The sequence below is a fragment of the Chiloscyllium plagiosum genome, unplaced genomic scaffold (genome assembly GCF_037043375.1).
Source record: "Chiloscyllium plagiosum isolate Xiang-an unplaced genomic scaffold, Cpla_swu_hap1 HiC_scaffold_19, whole genome shotgun sequence".
NCBI lineage: Eukaryota > Metazoa > Chordata > Chondrichthyes > Orectolobiformes > Hemiscylliidae > Chiloscyllium > Chiloscyllium plagiosum.
The window spans coordinates 15634566-15656530 of NW_028270157.1; the positions used below are offsets into that span (position 1 = coordinate 15634566).

The 21965-nt window shown below is 40.6% G+C and overlaps 1 protein-coding gene across 4 annotated transcripts in view; it reads right to left on the minus strand.

Annotated features, from left to right (window-relative positions):
* poc1b (POC1 centriolar protein B) overlaps window positions 1-13691 on the minus strand; it is a 119751-nt gene extending 106060 nt beyond the window's left edge. For all 4 annotated transcript variants that reach the window (XM_087997050.1, XM_043709916.2, XM_043709913.2 and 1 more), the window contains exons 1-2: window positions 13523-13691; window positions 3673-3757 (exon numbers count right to left, since the gene is read on the minus strand). In XM_087997050.1, coding sequence (XP_087853176.1) covers window positions 3673-3757; window positions 13523-13537 — 100 coding nt within the window. In that variant the 5' untranslated portion in view covers window positions 13538-13691. The remainder of the gene's footprint in view (window positions 1-3672; window positions 3758-13522) is intronic.
* Between the last annotated feature and the right edge of the window lie 8274 nt (window positions 13692-21965).

Here is a 21965-nt window from a genome sequence, read left to right on the forward strand (position 1 = left end):
CCTTCCAGTCGGAAGGATATTGTGAAACTTGAAAGGGTTCAGAAAAGATTTACAAGGATGTTGCCTGGGTTGGAAGATTTGAGCTGTAGGGAGATGTTGAATAGGCTAGGGCTGTTTTTCCTGGAGAGTCGGAGACTGAGTGGTGACCTTATAGATGTTTATAAAATCATGAGGGGCATGGATAATAGACAATAGGTGCAGGAGTAGGCCATTCTGCCCTTTGAGCCTGCACCACCATTCATTATGATCATGGCTGATCATCCTCAATCAGTATCCTGTTCCTGCCTTATCTCCATAACCCTTGATGCCACTATCCTTGAGAGCTCTATCCAACTCTTTCTTAAATGAATCCAGAGACTGGGCCTCCACTGCCTTCTGGGGCAGAGCATTCCACACACCCACCACTCTCTGGGTGAAGAAGATTCTCCTCATATCTGTCCTAAATGGCCTACCCCTTATTTTTAAGCTGTGTTCTCTGGTTTGGGACTCACCCATCAGCGGAAACATGTTTCCTGCCTCCAGAGTGTCCAAACCTTTAATAATCTTATACGTCTCAATCAGATCCCCTCTCAGTCGCTCCAATCTTTCAACATAAGATAGTCCCGCCATTCCAGGAATTGACCTCGTGAACTTACGCTGCATTCCCTCAATAGCCAGAATTTCTTTCCTCAAATTTGAAGACAAGAACCGGACACAATATTCCAGGTGCGGTCTCACCAGGGCCCTGTACAGCTGCAGAAGAAACTCTTTGCTTCTATACTCAATCCCTCTTGTTATGAAGGTCAGCATGCTGTTAGCTTTCTTCACTACCTGCTGTACCTGCATGCTTGCCTTCATTGACTGGTGTACAAGAACACCCAGATCTCTTTGTATAGCCCCTTTACCTAACTTGACTCCATTTAGGTAGTAATCTGCCTTCCTGTTCTTGCCACCACAGTGGATAACCATACATTTATCCACATTAACCTGCATCTGCCATGCATCTGTCCACTCACCTAACCTGTCCAGGTCACCCTGTAATCTCCTAACATCCTCCTCACATTTCACCATGCCACCCAGCTTTATATCATCAGCAAATTTGCTAATGTTACTATTAATACCATCTTCTATATCATTAATGCACATTGTAAAATGCTGCGGTCCCAGCACTGATCCCTGCGGTACCCCACTGGTATTCCGAAAGGGAGCTGTTTATCACTACTCTTTGTTTCCTATCAGCCAACCAATTTTCAATCCAAGTCAGTACTTTGCCCCCATTACCATGCGCCCTAATTTTGCTCACTAATCTCCTATGTGGGACTATATCAAAGGCTTTCTGAAAGTCCAGGTACACTACATCCACTGGATCTCCCTTGTCCATCTTCAGAGTTACATCCTCAAAAAATTCCAGAAGATTAGTCAAGCATGATTTCCCCTTCATAAATCCATGCTGACTCTGACCTATCCTGTTACTGTTATCCAGATGTGTCGTAATTTCATCCTTTATAATTGACTCCAGCATCTTTCCCACCACTGAAGTCAGACTAACTGGTCTATAATTTCCTGCTTTCTCTCTCGCTCCTTTCTTAAAAAGTGGTACAACATTAGCCACCCTCCAATCCACAGGAACTGATCCTGAATCTATCGAACTCTGGAAAATAATCACCAGCGCATCCACGATTTCTAGAGCCACTTCCTTCAGTACCCTGGGATGTAGACCATCATAGGATAAACAGACAAAGTCTCTTCCCTGGGGTGGGGAGTCCAAAACTACAGGGCATAGGTTTAAGGTGAGAGGGGAAAGATCCAAGGGGCAACTTTCTTACACAGAGGATGGTACATGTATGGAATGAGCTGCCAGATGAAATGGTGGAGGCTGGTATGATTGCAACATTTAAAAGGCATCTGGATGGGTATATGAATAGGAAGGGTTTGGAGGGATATGGGCCAAGTGCTGGCAGGTGGAACTAGATAGGGTTGGGATATCTGGTCACATGGACGGGTTGGACCAAAGAATCTGTTTCCATGCTGTAACATCTCTATAACTCTGAGTGGCAGCAGGCAGCATTTGTGGAGAGAAGGCAGAGTAGAGAAGGGATGGAGGGAAGGTGAACGTGTAAAAGATAGGTGATCTTGCTGAGTTTTTCCAGTTGTTTACAATTTTATTAATGATTTCCAGCATCTGCAGTTCTTTGTTTTTGTTTTGTTTAGCGTTAAATTCAATTCGGAGGATTGAAGGCAAGCTGGCATGTAGACAGGACAATAATTACAAAAGGGGAGAATTTTGGCATTCGCCCTTATGCTTAACTTCATTTCACCCAGTTCTGCAGAATAGTCATATTAAACTCAAAGTGTTAACTCTACTTCTCTTTTCACAGATGCTACCAGATGTGCTCAGTTTCTGTAGTACATTATATTTTTGTATCTATCTAGCCCACCTTTTGGTATTTTGGAAATCACATGACAAATTGGTGTTGAAGACTAATTACAGCAAATAGCTTGTCAAGGTCAACATTAATTAGTCCCTTTGGAATCCCAAAATCAGCAATCCTATCACTTCTCAACCTGTCCTTTTATAGTCTGCCAATGTTAATTTTAAGATTCCTATTTAAATATTAGAAATACATACATATCTCTATCAATTAGAATTTCAGTAGCATAGAGATGCTGTAAAGAAAATTCCAAGTAATGCGGTATTTCAGTGGTCAAGTCTCATGTTTGATGGATATTTCCTAATCAACCCAGTTCAGAGACGTTATCACACAAGTCTGGAGCAGGTGTGACTTGAACCTGAGCCACTTGGCTCAGAGCTAGGTACACCATCACTGCACTGACCTACACTTGCCACATTTATTGCATCTCAAACACTTATTCTGTGTAACATTTTGGGATACAGACTAAGTGTTTGAGATGCAGTAAATAACAAAATACTATTCTGGCAGCAAATGTTATCTAATTTGCATTTGAATCAATAGTAACTATTTATTGGCTCCAGTGGGAGTTTGCTCCACTCAATGAATTGCTGTCTCCACTGATGGTTTTCAATTTATTCTGCTTGAAACACTGTCAACTTGCTCTAGACAAGGTGAAATAGTTTGTCAAGGTCAACATTAATTAGTCCCTTTGGAATCCCAAAATCAGCAATCCTATCACCTCTCAACCTGTCCTTTTATAGTCTGCCAATGTTAATTTTAAGATTCCTATTTAAATATTAGAAATACATACATATCTCTTAACCTGACTCAATTCAATGAGTAAATTCAATTATCTCAATTAAACAACAAAAAGTCAATTCAAATGTTCAGCAATCGCAAACTGGCAAGAAATTGACATAAACCTAGATATGACACCAAATACACCAAAAGGTGTTAGTACAGGAGCTTCCTACAGTGTTTTTTCACATGTGAATTACGTAACTGTAGAAATCTATTGACATTAATTTCCAACTCCATTTACGGGTTCTCTCTATGCTTAACAATTTGCATAGAAACAATGCCTTTAACATTAGTTAAATGTTCACAGAAGCTTAAACTTAAGGATATAAGGATATCTGGGAACTGGCAAGTGGAAGAGGAGTGGACTACAATGTAAAGCTAAGCAATAGAGCCACAAGAAGCACAAGTTTGATAGACAAAAATGCTCTCCTTCTGTGCTTAGGTTTCTGTTATACCATGCAAAATATCTAGCACTTACCTAGCTGCTTGTTGTTTGGGTTAAAATCAACACTGGTGACCACATCTTTATGACCTTTAAAGTTGTGTTCTAAGTTTGGATCCTCCTAGGATAGTAAAAAAGTTAAATACCTTACTTTATTCCATTGTTCGTTGCCAAATAAAGTGAAATAAAACTTGTCTTTGCTAAAAACTAAGCATCATCTGAGACTTATGATCTTTCCACAAATTGTGATTCCAGTTCAAATATTCTGAAACTGAATCTTTATTACCTATCATACTTAACACAACTCAATTCAACCAGAGAACTATATATTTCAGCTGTAATTCCAAATCCATCCAAAATCCCACATTAATTAGTGTTCGAGATCAAAATGTTGAAGAAATTGAGTATTCCCAAATTGAAAATTTTGTATAATTTGCTCAGTAGGTTGCATCAAACGTAAATCAAAACCAGACAACAATAATGCCTCAGATTTCAAAAAACTGTTGGATTTGAGTGCCTTCAAAAAAATGTGTCTACATAGCATTTTAAGGCTTTGTGGTAAGTTGCATGTTCAGCAAAGAGAATAATTAATGGACAAAGATAAAGCTGACCACACATTAACAGCTATAAAGTTTATTAAAATATTCTTGTATGCAGTCCTTGAAAACACAAATCTAAATTAAACTTTTAAAACTGTGGTGCACAAGAAAATGTTGATTAAAATACAAATAAAGAGGAATTTTCACATTTCAGCTACACCTGTAGTTTTCAGTTTCTACTGAAGCAAAATGTGGATTAGCTTGTGGCAGCTGAGAATTGCAAATATTTTCTGCAATCCTTTGACGATATGTAGATGGTGCTTTAAGTTTTTGATCACACTTTTTTGTGGAATTATCTCAATGTAACCATAAAGTTAACATTTTCCCATTTAGTCATGGTGCAATTATCTTGGGGCAGACAACTGCTAAATTAAGGTAGATATTTTACACAGATAGAGCACTGGGATATTACACAAAAACAGAAAGTACTGGAGAAACTCATCAGGTCTGGCAGCATATATGGACAGAAAGAGAGTTAATATTTCAAGTCTAGTAAATATTATCTCTGTTTTTCTCTCTGCAGATGCTGCCAGACTGCTGAGTTTCCCAGCACTTTGTTTCTGTTTCAGATCTTCAGAATCTGCAGTTCCGTTTAATTTTACTGGAACACTCCAACTGCCTCTCAAAAATGTATGACTAATATGATTTTCCAGTTATATTTTCAAATATTGAGGCTGAAACCTTTATCTTTGTCTGTAGGAACTGTATAGTAACCCATAGTATAATTTATTTCATTCTTAAAGGATGCAAGGCTGTGATTTTTGACAATGGAAGGTTGTTTTAGGATTGAAGATAATGTAGTTAGTTTTTAACAGAATCAAAATGGAAAGAAAGAATTTTTTTTATATTTTGCAAGTGAGATTCCTTTAAAAGGCATCTCAGTGTAGCTCAGAAGATGTTGCTTCAGTTCAAATAATAGGACACAGACAAGTTTGTGGCATGGGTTGACTTGTGGCACACAAAGTCTAATCGAGAGAACTGATACATTTTGGCAGAAAGAATGAGGAAAAACATTATGAAATAAATGATATAATTCTAAATGGAGCAAAGACAACTATAGATATGTGTACAATTCTTTCAAAGCAGAGAATGTTGAGAAAATGGTTAAATAAGCATTCAGGATCCTGGATTTATAAAAAAAAGGCACAGAATTTAAAAGTGAAGAAGTTATAATGAACTTAGACAAAAATGTGGTTTGGCTTCAATGGTAACTGTTCAATGCTGGCAATGTTAATGCTTTGGAGAGGTTGCAGAAAACATAAGACTGGTTCAACGGATGAGGGAAATTAGAGAAAAAAAGTGATTTCATGTCATTTAAATTCAATTGTTAAAAATCTTGAATTGAAAGTGCATCTCTGTATTGGTGACCATGACAACTATCAATATCATTTAATCCCATCTAGTTCATTGAATTATTTTACCATTCTTACCTCGTCTGGCCTATATGTGAATTTAGACAACCAACAACGTGGCTGACTCTTAATTGCACACTCAAGTGGCCTAGCAAGGCACTCAGTTCAAAGGCAATTGGGGATAGGCAACACGCTTATTAGCGACACGCAACTCCCATGAAAGCATAACTTTAAAAACCCAGTTACTGGTCAAACCTCATCTCAAATTGAATGAAAGCTTATCTATATAATGTGTGATTGCATGTCCTGAGCATTAATTGATCACTAGATTAAATATGCAATTTCCATTAGGCATTATTTGTACTTCAGACCAGGAAAGGTCACACTTTCACTCTGTTTACACTATCAAACTAGTTTTGTCAGTAATGGCATATTGTTGAAATCAATGTATTACCGAAGGCTATGAACATAATATAAGACTATTTTTGTGTATAGTCCCTCTAAAACAATAAGATCACCACCTCCTTCTCAAGGGCAATAAAGGATGGGTAAGAAATGCTGGCCAGCTAGCAATATTGACATCACGCAAATTAATTTAAAAAAATACACCTTCTTATAGTCAATATCTCAATTTAGATCCACTCCACGTATTTTTATGTAAAATCAGGTATTACATTTCTTATTCTACATGGTTTTGCTGATCATTTGTTTAGTTACAGTTTAGATAGAGAAATGGTTAAATATTATTGAAATCAAAACTGATGCAGAGGAACTAATTGATGTTACATATGTTTAATCATAACTCTCCAGCAAGCGTGACATAGGGCAGATAGAATAATACAGTCATAGAGTCATAGAGATGTACAGCATGGAAACAGACCCTTCAGTCCAACCAGTCCATGCCAACCAGATATCCCAACCCAATCTAGTCCCACCTGCCAGCACCCAGCCCATATCCCTCCAAAATCTTTCCTTTTCATATACCCATCCAAATGCCTCTTAAATGTTGCAGTTGTACCAGCCTCCACCACTTCCTCTGGCAGCTCATCCTATACACTTACCACTGTGTGAAAAAGTTGCCCCTGAGGTCTCTTTTATATCTTTCCCCTCTCACCCTAAACCTATGCCCTCTAGTTCTGGACTCCCCGACCCCAGGGAGAAGACTTTGTCTAATTACCCTATCCATGCCCCCCATAATTTTGTAAACCTCTATAAGGTCACCCCTCAGCCTCCGACACTCCAGGGAAAACAGCTCCAGCCTGTTAAGCCTCCCCCTATAGATCAAATCCTCCAGCCCTGGCAACATCCTTGTAAATCTTTTTTGAACCCTTTCAAGTTTCACAACATCTTTCCGATAGGAAGATCAGAATTGCACGCAATATTCCAAAAATGGCCTAACCAATGTCCTGTACAGCCGCAACATGACCTCCCAACTCCTGTACTCAATACTCTGACCAATAAAAGAAAGCATATCAAATGCCTTCTTTACTATCCTATCTACCTGCGACTCCACTTTCAAGGAGCTATGAACCTGCACTCCACAATCTCTTTGTTCAACAACACTCCCTAGGACCTTACCATTAAGTGTATAAGTCCTGCTAAGATTTGCTTTCCGAAAATGCAGCACCTCACATTTATCTGAATTAAACTCCATATGCCACGTCTAAGCCCACTGATCCATCTGATGAAGATCCTGTTGTAATCTGAGGTAACCCTCTTTGCTGTCCACCACACATCCAATTTTGGTGTCATCTGCAAACTTACTCGTATCCAAATCATTTACATAAATGGCAAAAAGTAGAGGACCAAGCACTGATCCTTGTGGGACTCCACTGGTCACAGGCCTCCAGTCTGAACAACAACGCTCCACCACCACCCTGTCTTCTACCTTTGAGCCAGTTCTGTATCCAAATGGCTAGTTCTCCCCGTATTCCGTGAGATCTAACCTTGCTAACCAGTCTCCCATGGGGAACCTTGTCGAATGCCTTACTGAAGTCTATATACATCACGTCTACTGCTCTGCCCTCATCAATCGTCTTTGTTACTTCTTCAAAAAACGCAATCAACTTTGAGAGACATGATTTCCTAAGCACAAAGCCATGTTGACTATCCCTAATCAATCCTTGCCTTTCCAGATACATGTACATCCTGTCCCTCAGGATTCCCTCCAACAACTTGCCCACCACCAAGGTCAGGCTCACTGACTTATAGTTCCCTGGCTTGTCCTTACCACCCTTCTTAAACAGTGACACCACGTTTGCCAACCTCCAGTCTTCCGGCACCTCACCTGTGACTATCGATGATACGAATATCTCAGCAAGAGGCCCAGCAATCACTTCTCTAGCTTTCCACAGAGTTCTCAGGTACACCTGATCAGGTCCTGGGGATTTATCCACCTTTACCAGTTTCAAGACATCCAGCACTTCCTCCTCTGTAATCTGGACATTTTGCAAGATGCCACCATCTATTTCCCGACAGTCAATATCTTCCATATCCTTTTCCACAGTAAGTACTGATGCAAAATACTCGTTTAGTATCTCCCCCATTTTCTGCGGCTCCACACATAGGCCGCCTTGCTGATCTTTCTAGGAGCCCTATTCTCTGCCTAGTTACCCTTTTGTACTTAATGTATTTGTAAAAACTCTATGGATTCTCCTTAATTCTATTTGCCAAAGCTATCTCATGTCCCCTTTTTGCCCTTCCGACTTCCCTCTTAAGTAAACTTCTACTGCTTTTATACTCTAAGGATTCATTCGATCTATCCTGTCTATACCTTACATATGCTTCCTCCTTTTTCTTAACCAAACCCTCAATTGCTTTAGTCATCTACCATTCCCTATACCCACCAGCCTTTCTTTTCACCCTAATAGGAATTTACTTTCTCTGGACTCTGGTTATCTCATTTCTGAAGGCTTCTCATTTTCCAGCCGTCCCTTTACCTGCGAACATCTGCCCCCAATCAGTTTTCCAAAGTTCTTGCCTGGTACTGTCAAAATTGGACTTTCTCAAATTTAGAACTGCAACTTTTAGATCTGGTCTATTCTTTTCGATCACTATTTTAAATCTATTAGAATTATGGTTACTGGCCCCAAAGTGCTCTCCCACTGACACCTCAGTCACCTGCCCTGCCTTATTTCCCAAGAGTAGGTCAAGTTTTGCACCTTCTCTCGTAGGTACATCCACATATTGAATTAGAAAATTGTCTTGTACACACTTAAATTCCTCTCCATCTGAACCCTTGACACTATAGCAGTCTCAGTCTATGTTTGGGAAAGTTAAAATCCCCCACCATAACTACCCTATTATTCTTACAGATAGCCGAGATCTCCTTACAAGTTTGTTTCTCAATTTCCCTCTGACTATTCGGGAGTCTATAATACAATCCCAATAAGGTTATCATCCCTTTCTTATTTCTCTGTTCCACCCAAATAACTTCTCTGAATGTATTTCCGGGAATATCCTCCCTCAGTACAGCTGTAATGCTATCCCTTATGAAAAATGCCACTCTCCCTCCTTTCTTGACTCCCTTTCTATTCTTCCTATAACATTTGTATCCTGGAACATTAAGCTACCAGTCCTGCCCATCCGTGAACCATGTTTCCATAATTGCTATGATATCCCAGTCCCATGTTCCCAACCATGCCCCGAGTTCATCTGCCTTCCATGTTAGGCCCCTTGCATTGAAATAAATGCAGTTTAATTTATTAGTCCTACCTTGTCCCTGCCTGCCCTAACTGTTTGACTCACTTCTGTTCTCAACTGTACCAGTCTCAGGTTGATCTCTTTCCTCACCATCTCCCTGGGTCCCACCCCCCCACGTTACTAGTTTAATCCTCCCGAGCAGCTCGAGCAAATTTCCTTGCCAGTATATTAGAACACTTCCAATTTAGGTGCAATCTGTCCTTCTTGTAGAGGTCACTTCTACCCCAAAAGAGATTGCAATGATCCGAAAATATAAATCTAAATCTTTCTCCTATATACCACATCCTCAGCCATGCATTCATCTGCTCTAACCTCCTATTCCTGCCCTCACTAGCTCGTAGCACCGGGATTAATCCAGATATTACTACTCTTGAGGACCTCCTTTTTAAATTTCTGCCTAACTCTATGTAATCTCCCTTCAGAATCTCAACCTTTCCCCTTCCTATTTCGTTGGTTCCAATAGGGACAATGACCTCTTGCTGGCCCCTCTCCCCCATGCACCTTCTCTGAGACATCCTTGATCCTGGCACCAGGGAAGCAACACACCATTCTGCTTTTTCGCTGCTGGCCACAGAAACATCTGTCTATACCTCTGACTAGAGAATCGCCTAACACAATTGATCTCTTGGAAGCTGATGTACCCCTTGTTGCATTAGAGCCAGTCTCAATACCAGAAACGTGGCTGTTCGTGCCACGTTCCCCTGAGAATCCATCACCAACTACATTTTCCAAAACAGCATACCTGTTAGAAATAGGTATATCCACAAAAGGCTCCTGCACTAGGTGCCTACCTCGCTTACCTTTCCTGGAGTTAACCCATCTATGTGACTGTATCCGAGACTTTCCCCCTTCCTATAACTGCCATCCATCACATACTGTTGCTGTTCCAAATTCCTCATCGCTTCTAACTGTCTCTCCAACCGATCCACTCGATCTAATAAGATTCACAGCTAACAGCATTTTATGGCGGATATAATCCGCAGTAACCCTTAAACTCTCTTTAAACTCCCACATCTGACAAGTAGTACATATCACTGCAAAGGCCATTGTTGCTCCTTCACAATCTACAGACCCAGAAAATAACACCATCTTATTCCTCTACAAACACTGCCCCAGGTTAAATTAATAGTTATGGCTAAAGTTTAATCAAGAGACATATCTCCAAAAACATAATCAAGAAAGAACCCACTCTACTCCCTACTGCAGATTCTCTGTAGGCCACACTTAAAAACAACGATTAACTTATCTGATTCTGTGCTGTGAACTTCACCCAACAGTTCCTCCAAGATCAGTTGTGAATTTCACTGTTTGTTAATTTTCCCAGATGCACTCCGACGTCCAGCGACAATTAATTCAAACAGCAAAGGCAGTAACTGTGCAGGTTCTCTCTCTCCTTTGCAATGACCTCACCATGTGCTTCCTTTGACTGCTTTTCTCCCTTTTAATAGGGCTGTTGTTTTGACTTTTTTTTCCCCTCCAAGGTTCCAAAACAAAGAAACAGCATATAAGACAGTAATTGCTGCTCCTGGAATTCAAGGAAATCACCTCCAGCACCTAAAATACCTCCAAAAAAAAAAAAAGAGCAGCTGTTACAGCCAGAACTTTCTCCCATCCTCCCATCTTGGATTACCCAGAATCTAAAGGATAGGCTAGTCCATGAGTTTAAGTTGTCATGATTTCTGATTTTTTTTTTAAAAGACTAGATTCCCTACAGAGTGGAAACAGGCCCTTGGGCCCAACAAGTCCACACTGACCTAATGAAGAGCAACCCACCCAGACCCATTTCCTTACACCTAACGTTACAGGCAATTTAGCATGGCCAATTCACCTAACCTGCACGTCTTTGGACTGTGGGAGGAAACCAGAGCACCCGGAGGAAATCCACACAGACACGGGGAGAATGTGCAAACTCCACACAGACAGTTGACTGAGGCGGGAATTGAACTCACGTCCCTGGCACTGTGAGGCAGCAATGCTAACCATGTACAGCATGGAAATAGACCCTTCGGTCCAACTCGTCAATGCTGACCAGATTCCCAATCTAATCTACTCCCATTTGCCAGCACTTGGCCCATATCCCTTTAAACCCTATTCATATACCCATCCAGATGCCTTTTAAATGTTGCAAATGTACCGGCCTCCACCACTTCCTCTCGTAGCTCATTCCATGCATGCACCACCCTCGGTGTGCAAAAGTTGCTCCTTAGGACCCTTTTATATCTTTCCCCTCTCACCCTAAACCTATGTCCTCTCATTCTGGACTCCTTCACCCCAGGGGAAAAGACCTTTTCTATTTATACTATCCAAGCCCCTCATGATTTTATAAACCTGTATAAGATCACCCATCCGCCTCCGAAGGTCCAGGGAAAACACCCAGCCAACTCAGCCTCTCCCTATAGCTCAAATCCCCCAACCCTGGCAACATCCTTGTCGATTTTTTCTGAACCCTTTCAAGTTTCACAACATCCTCCTGGTAGGAAGGAGACCAAAATTGCATGCAATATTCCAAAAGTGGCCTAACCAACATCCTATACAGCCGCAATATGACCTCCCAACTCCTATACTCAGTAGGAGAAAGTGAGGTCTGCAGATGCTGGAGATCAGAGATGGAAATGTGTTGCTGGAAAAGCACAGCAGGTCAGGCAGCATCTAGGGAACAGGAGAATCGACGTTTCGGGCATTAGCCCTTCTTCAGGAATGAAGAAGGGCTAATGCCCGAAACGTCGATTCTCCTGTTCCCTAGATGCTGCCTGACCTGCTGCGCTTTTCCAGCAACACATTTCCATCCCTATACTCAGTATTCTGACCAATGAAGGAAAGCAAACAAAATGCCTTCTTCACTATCCTATCTACCTGCGACTCTACTTTCAAGGAACAATGAACCAGAACTCCAAGATCTCTTTATTCAGCAACATTTCCTAGGACCTGATCTTTAACTGTATAAGTACTGCTCTGATTTGCTTTTTACAAATGCAGCACCTCACATTTATCTAAATTAAACTCCATCTAACATTCCTCAGCGCATTGGCCCGTCTGGTCAAGATCCCGTTGTACTCTGACGTAACCTTGTTTGCTGTCTATCATGCCTCCAATTTTGGTGTCATCTGCAAACTTACTAACTATACCTGCTATGTTCTGATGAATCAGCTGGTCTTTTCCTATCAATGTAATACAATCAGTACGTAGAGCAACTGGCATCCCCAAAGTGTCAGCATGACCCAATGGGGAGTGCTCTTATTGAGACAGAATCAGAGACTCTAAAGACCAGGTTTTAAAAAGTCTAGGCTGAGAGTCAAATGTAGCGTCCAAGTGCTGCATGATCAGAGGTAGAGTCTTTCAGACAAGAAGTTAAACCAAGGATCCAAGTGGGTGGTAAAAATTCCTTGGAACTGTTTTGTAGAAAGGTTGAGGAGTTAGTCATGCTCTGCCAAACAACTCTTACTACTCAGTCAACCTAAAAAGAAATCAGTTACTTGGTCGCAGTCATATTACAGAGTCCTTTCTATCAATGTAGTGGCTTCCCTTTGTTTCACAACAGTGACTACACTTCATAATCAATTTATTTCCACCAGAGAATTTTGGGTCATCCCAAATTATTGAGTTTGTCTTTCAGTTTTATTAACAATAGCTGTTTTCCAATATTCACTAATTCACTAACATAGAGGACAGCAAAAGAACCAGAGGGGAAACGTTGTTGTCATGATCTGTAATCAAACCCCTTAAAGTTAGTGGAAGCAGATTCAATGAAAGGGCAAATGCTGGAAAAGCGGCAAGCTGGCAGGGAAAGAGCAATGGCGTTGAAGTGGGACTAAGCGAATAACTACTTCAAGGAACAGGCGAGAAAGCAACAGGATAATAAATATAAACTATTTTCATTGATTGGAAACTCAAGAACTGGGGACATAGATGGAAAATTAAGGCCAGATCATTCAGGAAAGATCTCACTTCTACGCAAAAAGGGTGGTAGAGGGTTATAGAACCCTCTTCAACAAACGGCAATAGAATCTAGATCAGTTGTCAACTTTAAAACTGAAGCAAATAAACTTTTGTTAAGCGAATGTATTACGGAATATGGAGCCAGACCACAAATCAGCCATAATCTCACTGAATTGTTGAACAGATTCGACGGGATGAAAGGCCTATTCTTGTCCGAGAAAGCAGAGGCGATAGGGGCCGAACAGCCTCCTCAAGGTCTGCCCCGTCGACCGTTCACCCTTCACTTCTTTCCCTTACCAGAGCGGAGGCCATGGCGCACAAAGGTGGTGGACCGGAGAAACGTTAAGAAAGGATTTCCGGACCTCCGTCCGCCATCCCACAACGCGCGGCCTCAAGCTGCAACAACACTCCACCATGGGACGTGTAGCCGCCTTCAAGCCACCCTCCGGAGGCGCATGCCCGCACCGTGCTCTGCGCTTCAATCCTGCCTCTCAATACTAGCGCGTGCGTGTCTGAGCTCCGTCCTTCGCCAACCTCTCCAGTCTGCGCATGCGCTGAGCTGTGTTGACCCGCGTGCGCTCCGGCGGCCAATTTTGAATTTTTGAAGACGTTGCTGCCGTTCAGTCTGGAAGATTCGGTTCAGGCTCCAGACCGGCGCCCTAATGCCCCCGTGAAATCCATTTGCTCCGAACCAGACATAAACTTATTACGTAATTTTATATGCTATCAACAACCAATCGTATTTGAAGGGCTAAGCAAAAGACAGGTAAGAATCTTTAAACTGCGGGTGCCAAAAATGACGAGCTAGCTGGACAGGCACAGTGCATGCTAGTGTCTGTTTACTTACATTATCAAAGCAGTTTCCTTTGAGCTTGAAGGTACAGTGAACGCACTGCATACATTCTCCTGGTTTCACTGGTTAATGTAGAGCACTTTCATCGCCGCAAGGAATGCTGGGATTACGCATAACCCATTCGTTCTTCCTTCTCCCAATTGTTGTAAAGAGAAAACGAGGTTCCACTGACAGAGCACACGCTGCAAACACGGAACAAAAGTCTCACGCTGGCATACAAAACCCTGGTCTCTCTTTGGGGAACTTTCTCGCTGTCTTCTGGTCTCCTTTAGCGGTGATCTTCTTTGCACTCCTCACCATTTTCTTTGTCTAAACACTTGATAATGTGCCTTCAGCCATCTGGACTGCAAGGTATAGAATTCCCTCCCTAAAAATTCTTATCTTTCATCTGCTTTAAACTTAGCTAGTCAATTAAATTTATGTTTGACTACACATCTGAAAATAAAACCAGTAAAATTGTAAAACGTATGCTTGTAAATGTATACTCTGCAGATTTAAGTAATCTAATCTAATGGCAAACATCTAAACCAAACAATCGCTAATCTGATTTGCCACCTAATTTGGAATGCTGTAGCTGTAGCTTCCCCCCCCCCCCGCCCGCAATTCAAACATGAACCATACAGTAAATAAAAAAATCCCTAGGAAAAATTAATGTACAGAGAGCTGGGTGTTTGGATCCATTGTACCCTGAAGGTGACAATGCAAATCAATAGTGGTCAAGACAGTATATGATATGTTTTCCTTCATCAGACAGAGTATGGAGTACAAGGGTTGGCAGGTACTATTAGTTGTATAGGACTTTAGTTTGGCCATATTTGGAATACTGCACAGAGCTCTCGTCACTACATCACCAGAAGGATATGGATGCTTTGGAGAGGGTACAGAGCAGGTACGTCAGAATGTTGCCTGGTATAGAGTGCACTAGCTACAAAGAGGTTGAGTAGAGAGTTGGAGGTGGGGGAAAAGAGGGGAACCCGATTGTCTATATTGTCATGATTTTGTAGACCTAAGTGTGAAGAGCAAAAAGCTTTTCTCTTCCCTTCCCCTCTACCTCTCTCTTCTGTTCTTTCCCTCCCTCAAAGAGAGTAGGGGAAACTTAATTAAGTGTCACAAGTTCAAGCTAAGGGGTAATGTTTAAGGGAGATAATGCATGGAAAGTGATTGTCTATATTGTCATGATGGTAGTGGGTACTTTGTGCTTACCTCTAAATTGGCAGTGGAGCTGGTAAAGGTCTATCTATCTAGACAGATAGATGAATAGGCAGGGAGCAGTGGGATATAGAGCCTTGGGAAATAGGCTATAGGTTTATAGAGAGGATCTGGATCAGCACAGATGTGGAGGGCCTGTTTTTGTGTTGTAATTTATTATTTATGGACAGTATACATCTGTCACATGGGGATGTTGTGTTTGCTCACTGAGCTGTAAAGTTCATTTTCAGACATTTTGTTACCGCACTAGGTAACATCTTCAGTGGGCCTCAGGCAAAAGCAATGCTGAAAATTCCTGCTTTCTCTTTTGTTTGGGCTGGTGATGCCATTTCCTGTGATGTTATTTCCTGCAGTGAACTCACTTCCTGTTCCTTTTCTCAGGGGGTGGTAGATGGGGTCTATCAACAAACACTGAGTTAGGAGTTTCAGTTGGAATGCCATGCTTCTAGGAATTTGAGTTAGACCCCCACTCTACCACCCCCCGAGAAAAGGAATAGGGAGTTCACTACAGGAAATAAACATCACCAACCCAAAGAAATCCAAACAAATAGAGAGCAGGAATTTTCAGCATTGCTTTGCCTGAGGCCCACTGACGTTACCTAGTAGGGTAATGAAACATCTGGAAATGAACCTTGCAGCTCAGCAAGCAAACCTACATCCAAAACCTCAAGCCGAGCTACGAATCTTCTCAAAATGTGCTAATCCCAATGTGATGATCAAGTTCACATTTAATTTTGCAAATACAAAAGAGACTACATAAAGTGAACACAGTATAATAGACAATTTAGTACAAGCAAACTGATTGACCTGGAAACTGGTTTTGAGACCTTGGACAGTCAGGATGGCAGTAGTAAATAGCAAGTGTTAAACCTTCTGTGATTACATGCTAAGGCACAAATTGAGGACAAGTGGAATCTTATTCTCAGTAGTGGAAGGGTGGCAGGAGGAGGTTGGGAAGAGAAAAGAGAACAGCACTGTGGCAGTGGAGGAAATCCTTGCAACAGAAAAATGACATCAACATGTCAGAGGCACCACTGTGGAAGAGACAGAAACTAAGTGAAATTAAATTGAGTCCTTGCAGAAGCCAGCAGGTTTGAAGTAGATACTGGTGGAAAACAAATCCCCAGAATTGAACACAAAGCACAAAAAAAAAAGGTCAGATGGCCCAGGTGAGGGAAGGATACAAATTGGAAGTAAAACAGATTATTTTTTTTTTTTTAACAATTTCTCATCCCTTGCAATCAGTAAAAATGACATCATTGATTTATCAAAAAGGAATGTTCCACATTCCCACAAAGAAAAACAAGTGTGAAATGACAGGTATCCATAGTCATTTGATAGTCAACATTGATAAGTGGTAGCATGGTAATGTGGTAGTAGAGGCTGCCAGGTTCCACAAGCTCCAGGAACATCACTTGATGTTGAAATTAGCGTAGATTGCAAAAGCTGCAGCTTTCATGCAGAGGCCAAGTATAGAACAGCAGCAAACCACTAGTCTATAAAGTCTGATCTTAGCACACTTCTTGATAATGACAAAAACCTGGAAGAGCCTGTTCCTGTGCTGTAGTCATCCGACCATGATATTGTGCCAAACATGACACCAAATTAAACTAATCTCTTCTGCCTGCTCTTGATCCATATCCCTCCATTCCTTGCACATTCATAGGCTTGTCTAAAACCCCCTTTTGTATTTGCCTCCTCCACAACCCTGGCAGCACATTCCAGGTAACTACCACACTTTAAAAAAGTCTCATCTCCTTTGAACACCCCCCCCCCCACCCCAACCACCTCAACATTTCAACTTAAAGATTGTAAAATCTTTACCTTTTTATCATCTCCCTGCAGTTGCTTAGGAGAAAACAAAAGTTTGAGAGAAGATTTGTAGCTCGGGTGCTCGTTGTTGTGGTTCTGTTCGCCAAGCTGGGAATGTGTTGCAGATGTTTCATCCCGTCTAGATGATATCCTCAGTGCTTGGGAGCCTCCTGTGAAGCGCTTCTGTGATGTTTCCTCCGGCATTTATAGTGATTTGTCTCTGCCGCTTCCGGTTGTCAGTTCCAGCTGTCTGTTGCAGTGGTCGGTATATTGGGTCCAGCTCGTTGTGCTTATTGATTGAATAAGTATTCATCCACAGATTCAAATCAATAAGCACATCGATCTGGACCCAATATACCAGCCACTGCAACGTATAGCTGGAACTGACAACCGGAAGAGACAGATTCAAACCACTACAAATGCTGGAGGAAAGATCACAGAAGCGCTTCACAGGAGGCTCCCAAGCACCTTGACAGGGGACAAAACGTCTGCAACACAAATTCCCAGCTCGGCGAACAGAACCACAACAGAAAACAAGATTTTCTAGTCTCTTATAGCTCAAGAGGTGTTCAACAAATAAAAAGAAATAGATTATTACTGTCTAATATCTATCTTCAGCATCTGGTCAGGATAAGGTCACTGGTAGCCTGGAAGATACTAGTTTAATCAGCGTATATTCATTGCTAACTCAATGACATTCACTACCTCAACTACAGTCAATGGGTACATGGTCTCAAAAGACCTCCTTATACTGTGAAACAGCTATTTGCCACAACCGCCTGGGCATGCAATCTTGTATTACAAAAGACTGTCAGGCTGTATTGAAGGGCTTTGGAAGAGAGACCAGCAGAAACAAAAAGTTAAAAATCATAACACCAGGTTATAGTCCAACAGGTTTAATTGGAAGCACACTAGCTTTTGGAGCAGCACCCCAAAAGCTAATGTGCTTCCAATTAACCCTGTTGGACTATAACCTGGTGGTGTGATTTTTAAACTTTGTACACCCCAGTCCAACACCAGCATCTCCAAAGCAGAAACAAAGCTTAGCTGGCCAAGAAGTGAAGGCCCAGACAAAACAGACCAATGGATCATACATCTTAACTGTATTCCTTTCACATTACTGTGAAACTCCTGAGAAGTCATGCCACTAGAGACAATAAGGTCACAATAAAATGGGATGACAAGTGCTAGGCTATGACCATTTCAAAGAGAAAAATCTCAATCTCATCACAACATTCAATGCATTTTCAGCACCAAGTCCCCATCATCCTGAAGTCTACCATTGATAGTTTATATGTTCAGCTCTGTCTGCAGCAACGTGGAGGCTATAGTTTGCCTCTTAGCTAATTTATTTTGCAACATTATATCTGGAAGTATCTTGACATGTGAAAAGTACATTTCGTTGGAGAATTAAAACGATGGTCATTTTTAAAATAAAGAGGGGCATAGAAGGTGGCAACATTGTTGGAACACTGCTTCTATAGCCTTTTCAGGTGTGCGCCTGAACGGTATAGAAGAGGTAGGTAAATTTGATGAGAGGGAAAAGGAGTTAAGGTGGGAATGTGGTGTAATTAGATCAGCCATGATCTTATTGGAGGATAGAACAGGTTTTAGGTGTCTATTTCTGCTCATAATTCATGATACATTAGTGGTAGAGAGCATAAATGTGTAGGTTGCCACTGCATATGTATGCATGATGCACGACAACAACCAACCAAGACCTCTGGCAGCATCTTCTAAAACCAGAACTTGAGGACAAGGACAGAAGTGTGGGAACACTGACATACCATCCCGATAGAACTCCACATTGGCCTTTCAAAATATTTGTTCATAAATACCTGCCCAGTAGAAACAGCAGACGGACTGCAGCAGTTCAAAGATAATTAGGCATCAACATATTGACATTTTTAACTACACCCACATCCTTTGGGGGGGGGGGGGGGGGGGGGGGGGGGGGAGGAAAAATGTCTCTGTTGGGGGTCAATATACAGTCACCCAACCTAATCTCACCTTCATCCATTAGGTCTACAGCCCAGCTGACTGTCTGCTTGAACTGTGATTTTTTTTAAAAAAGAAAAAAAGTTGATTCATCACTACTACCCTTGAACAGTTCCAGATCCCTACCACCTTTAATGAAAAAAGGTCCTCAACTCTATTTATATCTTTTGAGAACATAGAATTAAGAGCTTATTCATCTTGGCAGAGGATAAACTATCTAGGATGGATGTGGAGGAGCTGGTGTTGGACTGGGGTGAACAAAGTTAAAAAACCCAACACCAGGTTATACTCCTACAGGTTTATTTGGAAGCACTCGCTTTCATAGCACTGCTCCATCAGGTAGCTGGGGAGCAAGATAAGACAATTTATGGTTTAAAAAAAAAAGTAACTGAAACAAACAACAATCAAGGTTTGTTCAATATATTAAGTCTTACATAGTTTAGAATGGGTAGCAGATTTTGGTTCATTCACATGTAAATCCCAGAATTTAAAACATTCAATATAAAACTTAACATGTTACAAAGAAAAAGATTTCAGCTCTGACAACATATTAAAAGGCGAAATGTTAGCATTTGTTTCCCAATCTGGAGTCAGATTTGATTCTATTTCCAAAGTGGAATTTATAAAAATATTAAATGGGTTGACTGCCTGCAGAGATTGTGGAAAAAAAGCACACAAAAGAATGTATCTGCAAATGCAAATTCACCTCAAGACTTATGTCCATCTCACACTCACTCAAACACAGTCTATGGGGTGAATTTGCATTTGCAGATTGTGCGCTTTGAGCAAAACCACCTGCAGGCAGTTAATCCATGGTATTTATAAAGTGTTACACTGGAAATAGAACCAATATATCCAATGATTGGGAAATAGACTTTAACCTCACACTTTAATGCATTGTCAGAATTTAACAGATTTCAACTATCTCGAACAGGACTTAAATGCTGGGATTTACATGTGAATGAACTGAAACCTGCCATCCATTCTAAAAGATGAAAGACTTAAATGTATTGAACAAACCTAGATTGCTGTTGTTTCAAGTTACATGGTTTTTTTTAAAAAAAACTAAATTCTGTGTCTTTACGGTCCTGGATCCACAGCTACCTGATGGAGCAGCACTCAAAAAGCTAGTGCTTCCAAATAAACCTGTTGGACTATAACCTGGTGTTATGATTTTTAAACTTTATGCAGGATTGTCAATTTTAAAAGCCACTTGTACTCTGTTCCAAGGAACTGCAGATAGAAAATTAAAGATGCTGGTTTATCCACCAAAATAAGTTGATTTGAAGAGATGACAATGAGAACTATCAATTCAATTTTGATTTATAATGGTACAATTGATCATGCAGACCCACATTGTAGTAGAAAAACAATTCTAAAACTGGAAACAGCTCTAACTTCTCAATCACTTCCCTTCTTGAACTGGAGAGTTTGTCAGATGCTGTAAAGGTGTATGGGTTTGTACAGTTATGAATTTTACTAGACTTCCAGTTAAGTCATCAACTTGGTAAAAAGCTTAAAAACCAAACATTTGTTTTATATAGTCCAAAAATCAGTTCATGATTTCTAATTAACATGCAGAGGAATCACATCCCATCAGCTCTGTATAAAAAACGTACACAAATGGAGCACTTTCTGTAGTGATCAGGAACTAAAATCAGATTCTTTTTTCTGTGCCCTAAAATCAGATTTATTCTGAAGGATGTCCAATCATAATATATAACTGATCTTAAGTTGTTCTAAGTATTTCAGTATTCCAATTGGTTAGCATTGTTAATCAATTAATGGAGGTTCCAATTTTGCTGAGGAAACGGATTAGTACAACGATCAGGAATGAATGTTGAAGATATGCAATTTAGTTACTAGACAACAGCAAATAATAAACTGGCAATGCAATTGGATATGACAGATCAAGAAGGGCTGTTTAAATTTATTAGCTCACTTTTGAAGACAACGAACAACTAAGGTGCCAGAACTCAAAATGAGTATTTAATACAGTAAAAAAAAATGACCTAGGCTGTTGTGGATAATTTGATGTCAAGCAGTAGATAATCAAGAAAGTGGATGACCAAAGGTTTGGTCAACTGCAGAAGCTCACAAAAAGGGATGTATAAACTGTAGGGAATTTCAGACATAGCTGGAGTACACAATGTAGCTCAGACTCAGCAGGTAGACAAACGATTGAGAAATTGTTCTTGTTAAATAACTCAACTTGCGCTAAATTTCAATATAAAATTGCAAAGTGCTCAATAACAGAAGGCATGCAGCTTTTAACAGCTTTGTACATTGTCTTTACAGTCTAATTTTGATTAGTGTTCATCTTCATTGAACTCATTTCTTGAAATATGTACACATTAGAAACTCATCCACAGGCATATTTTCCATTTTAAATATTGCTACAATAGTAGCATCTTGGATCATTCATCCAAAGGTTACCATTACAGTTCAATATACCTCCCACAGCACACATTTTGTACAAGTTAAAGAACACCTGACACGGAAGTTTGACATTTTAGTTGATTGGTTAAACATTTAATAATTGGTTCCAAAATAGACACTCCGCTGGCATTAGTAATATATAAATTACTGTAATGGCCAAAATGGGACACAATGCTAAATTCACTAGACTTTATATTTTATTCTTCCAAACCTGCAAAAAAGTATTTAGGATACATAGGGAGTTATAAACTTAACTCAAATATCCGATTGTACAATGAGATATTTAAGTACCACTTCCCCTGCCACCCCATCACGTTACAATAAAAATATAATGCTTTTCTGTAACAGTGAAATGTAGTACATGGAGTCATACAGCATGGAAAGAGACCTTTGGTCCAATCAGTCCATGCTGAACTTAATCCCAAACTA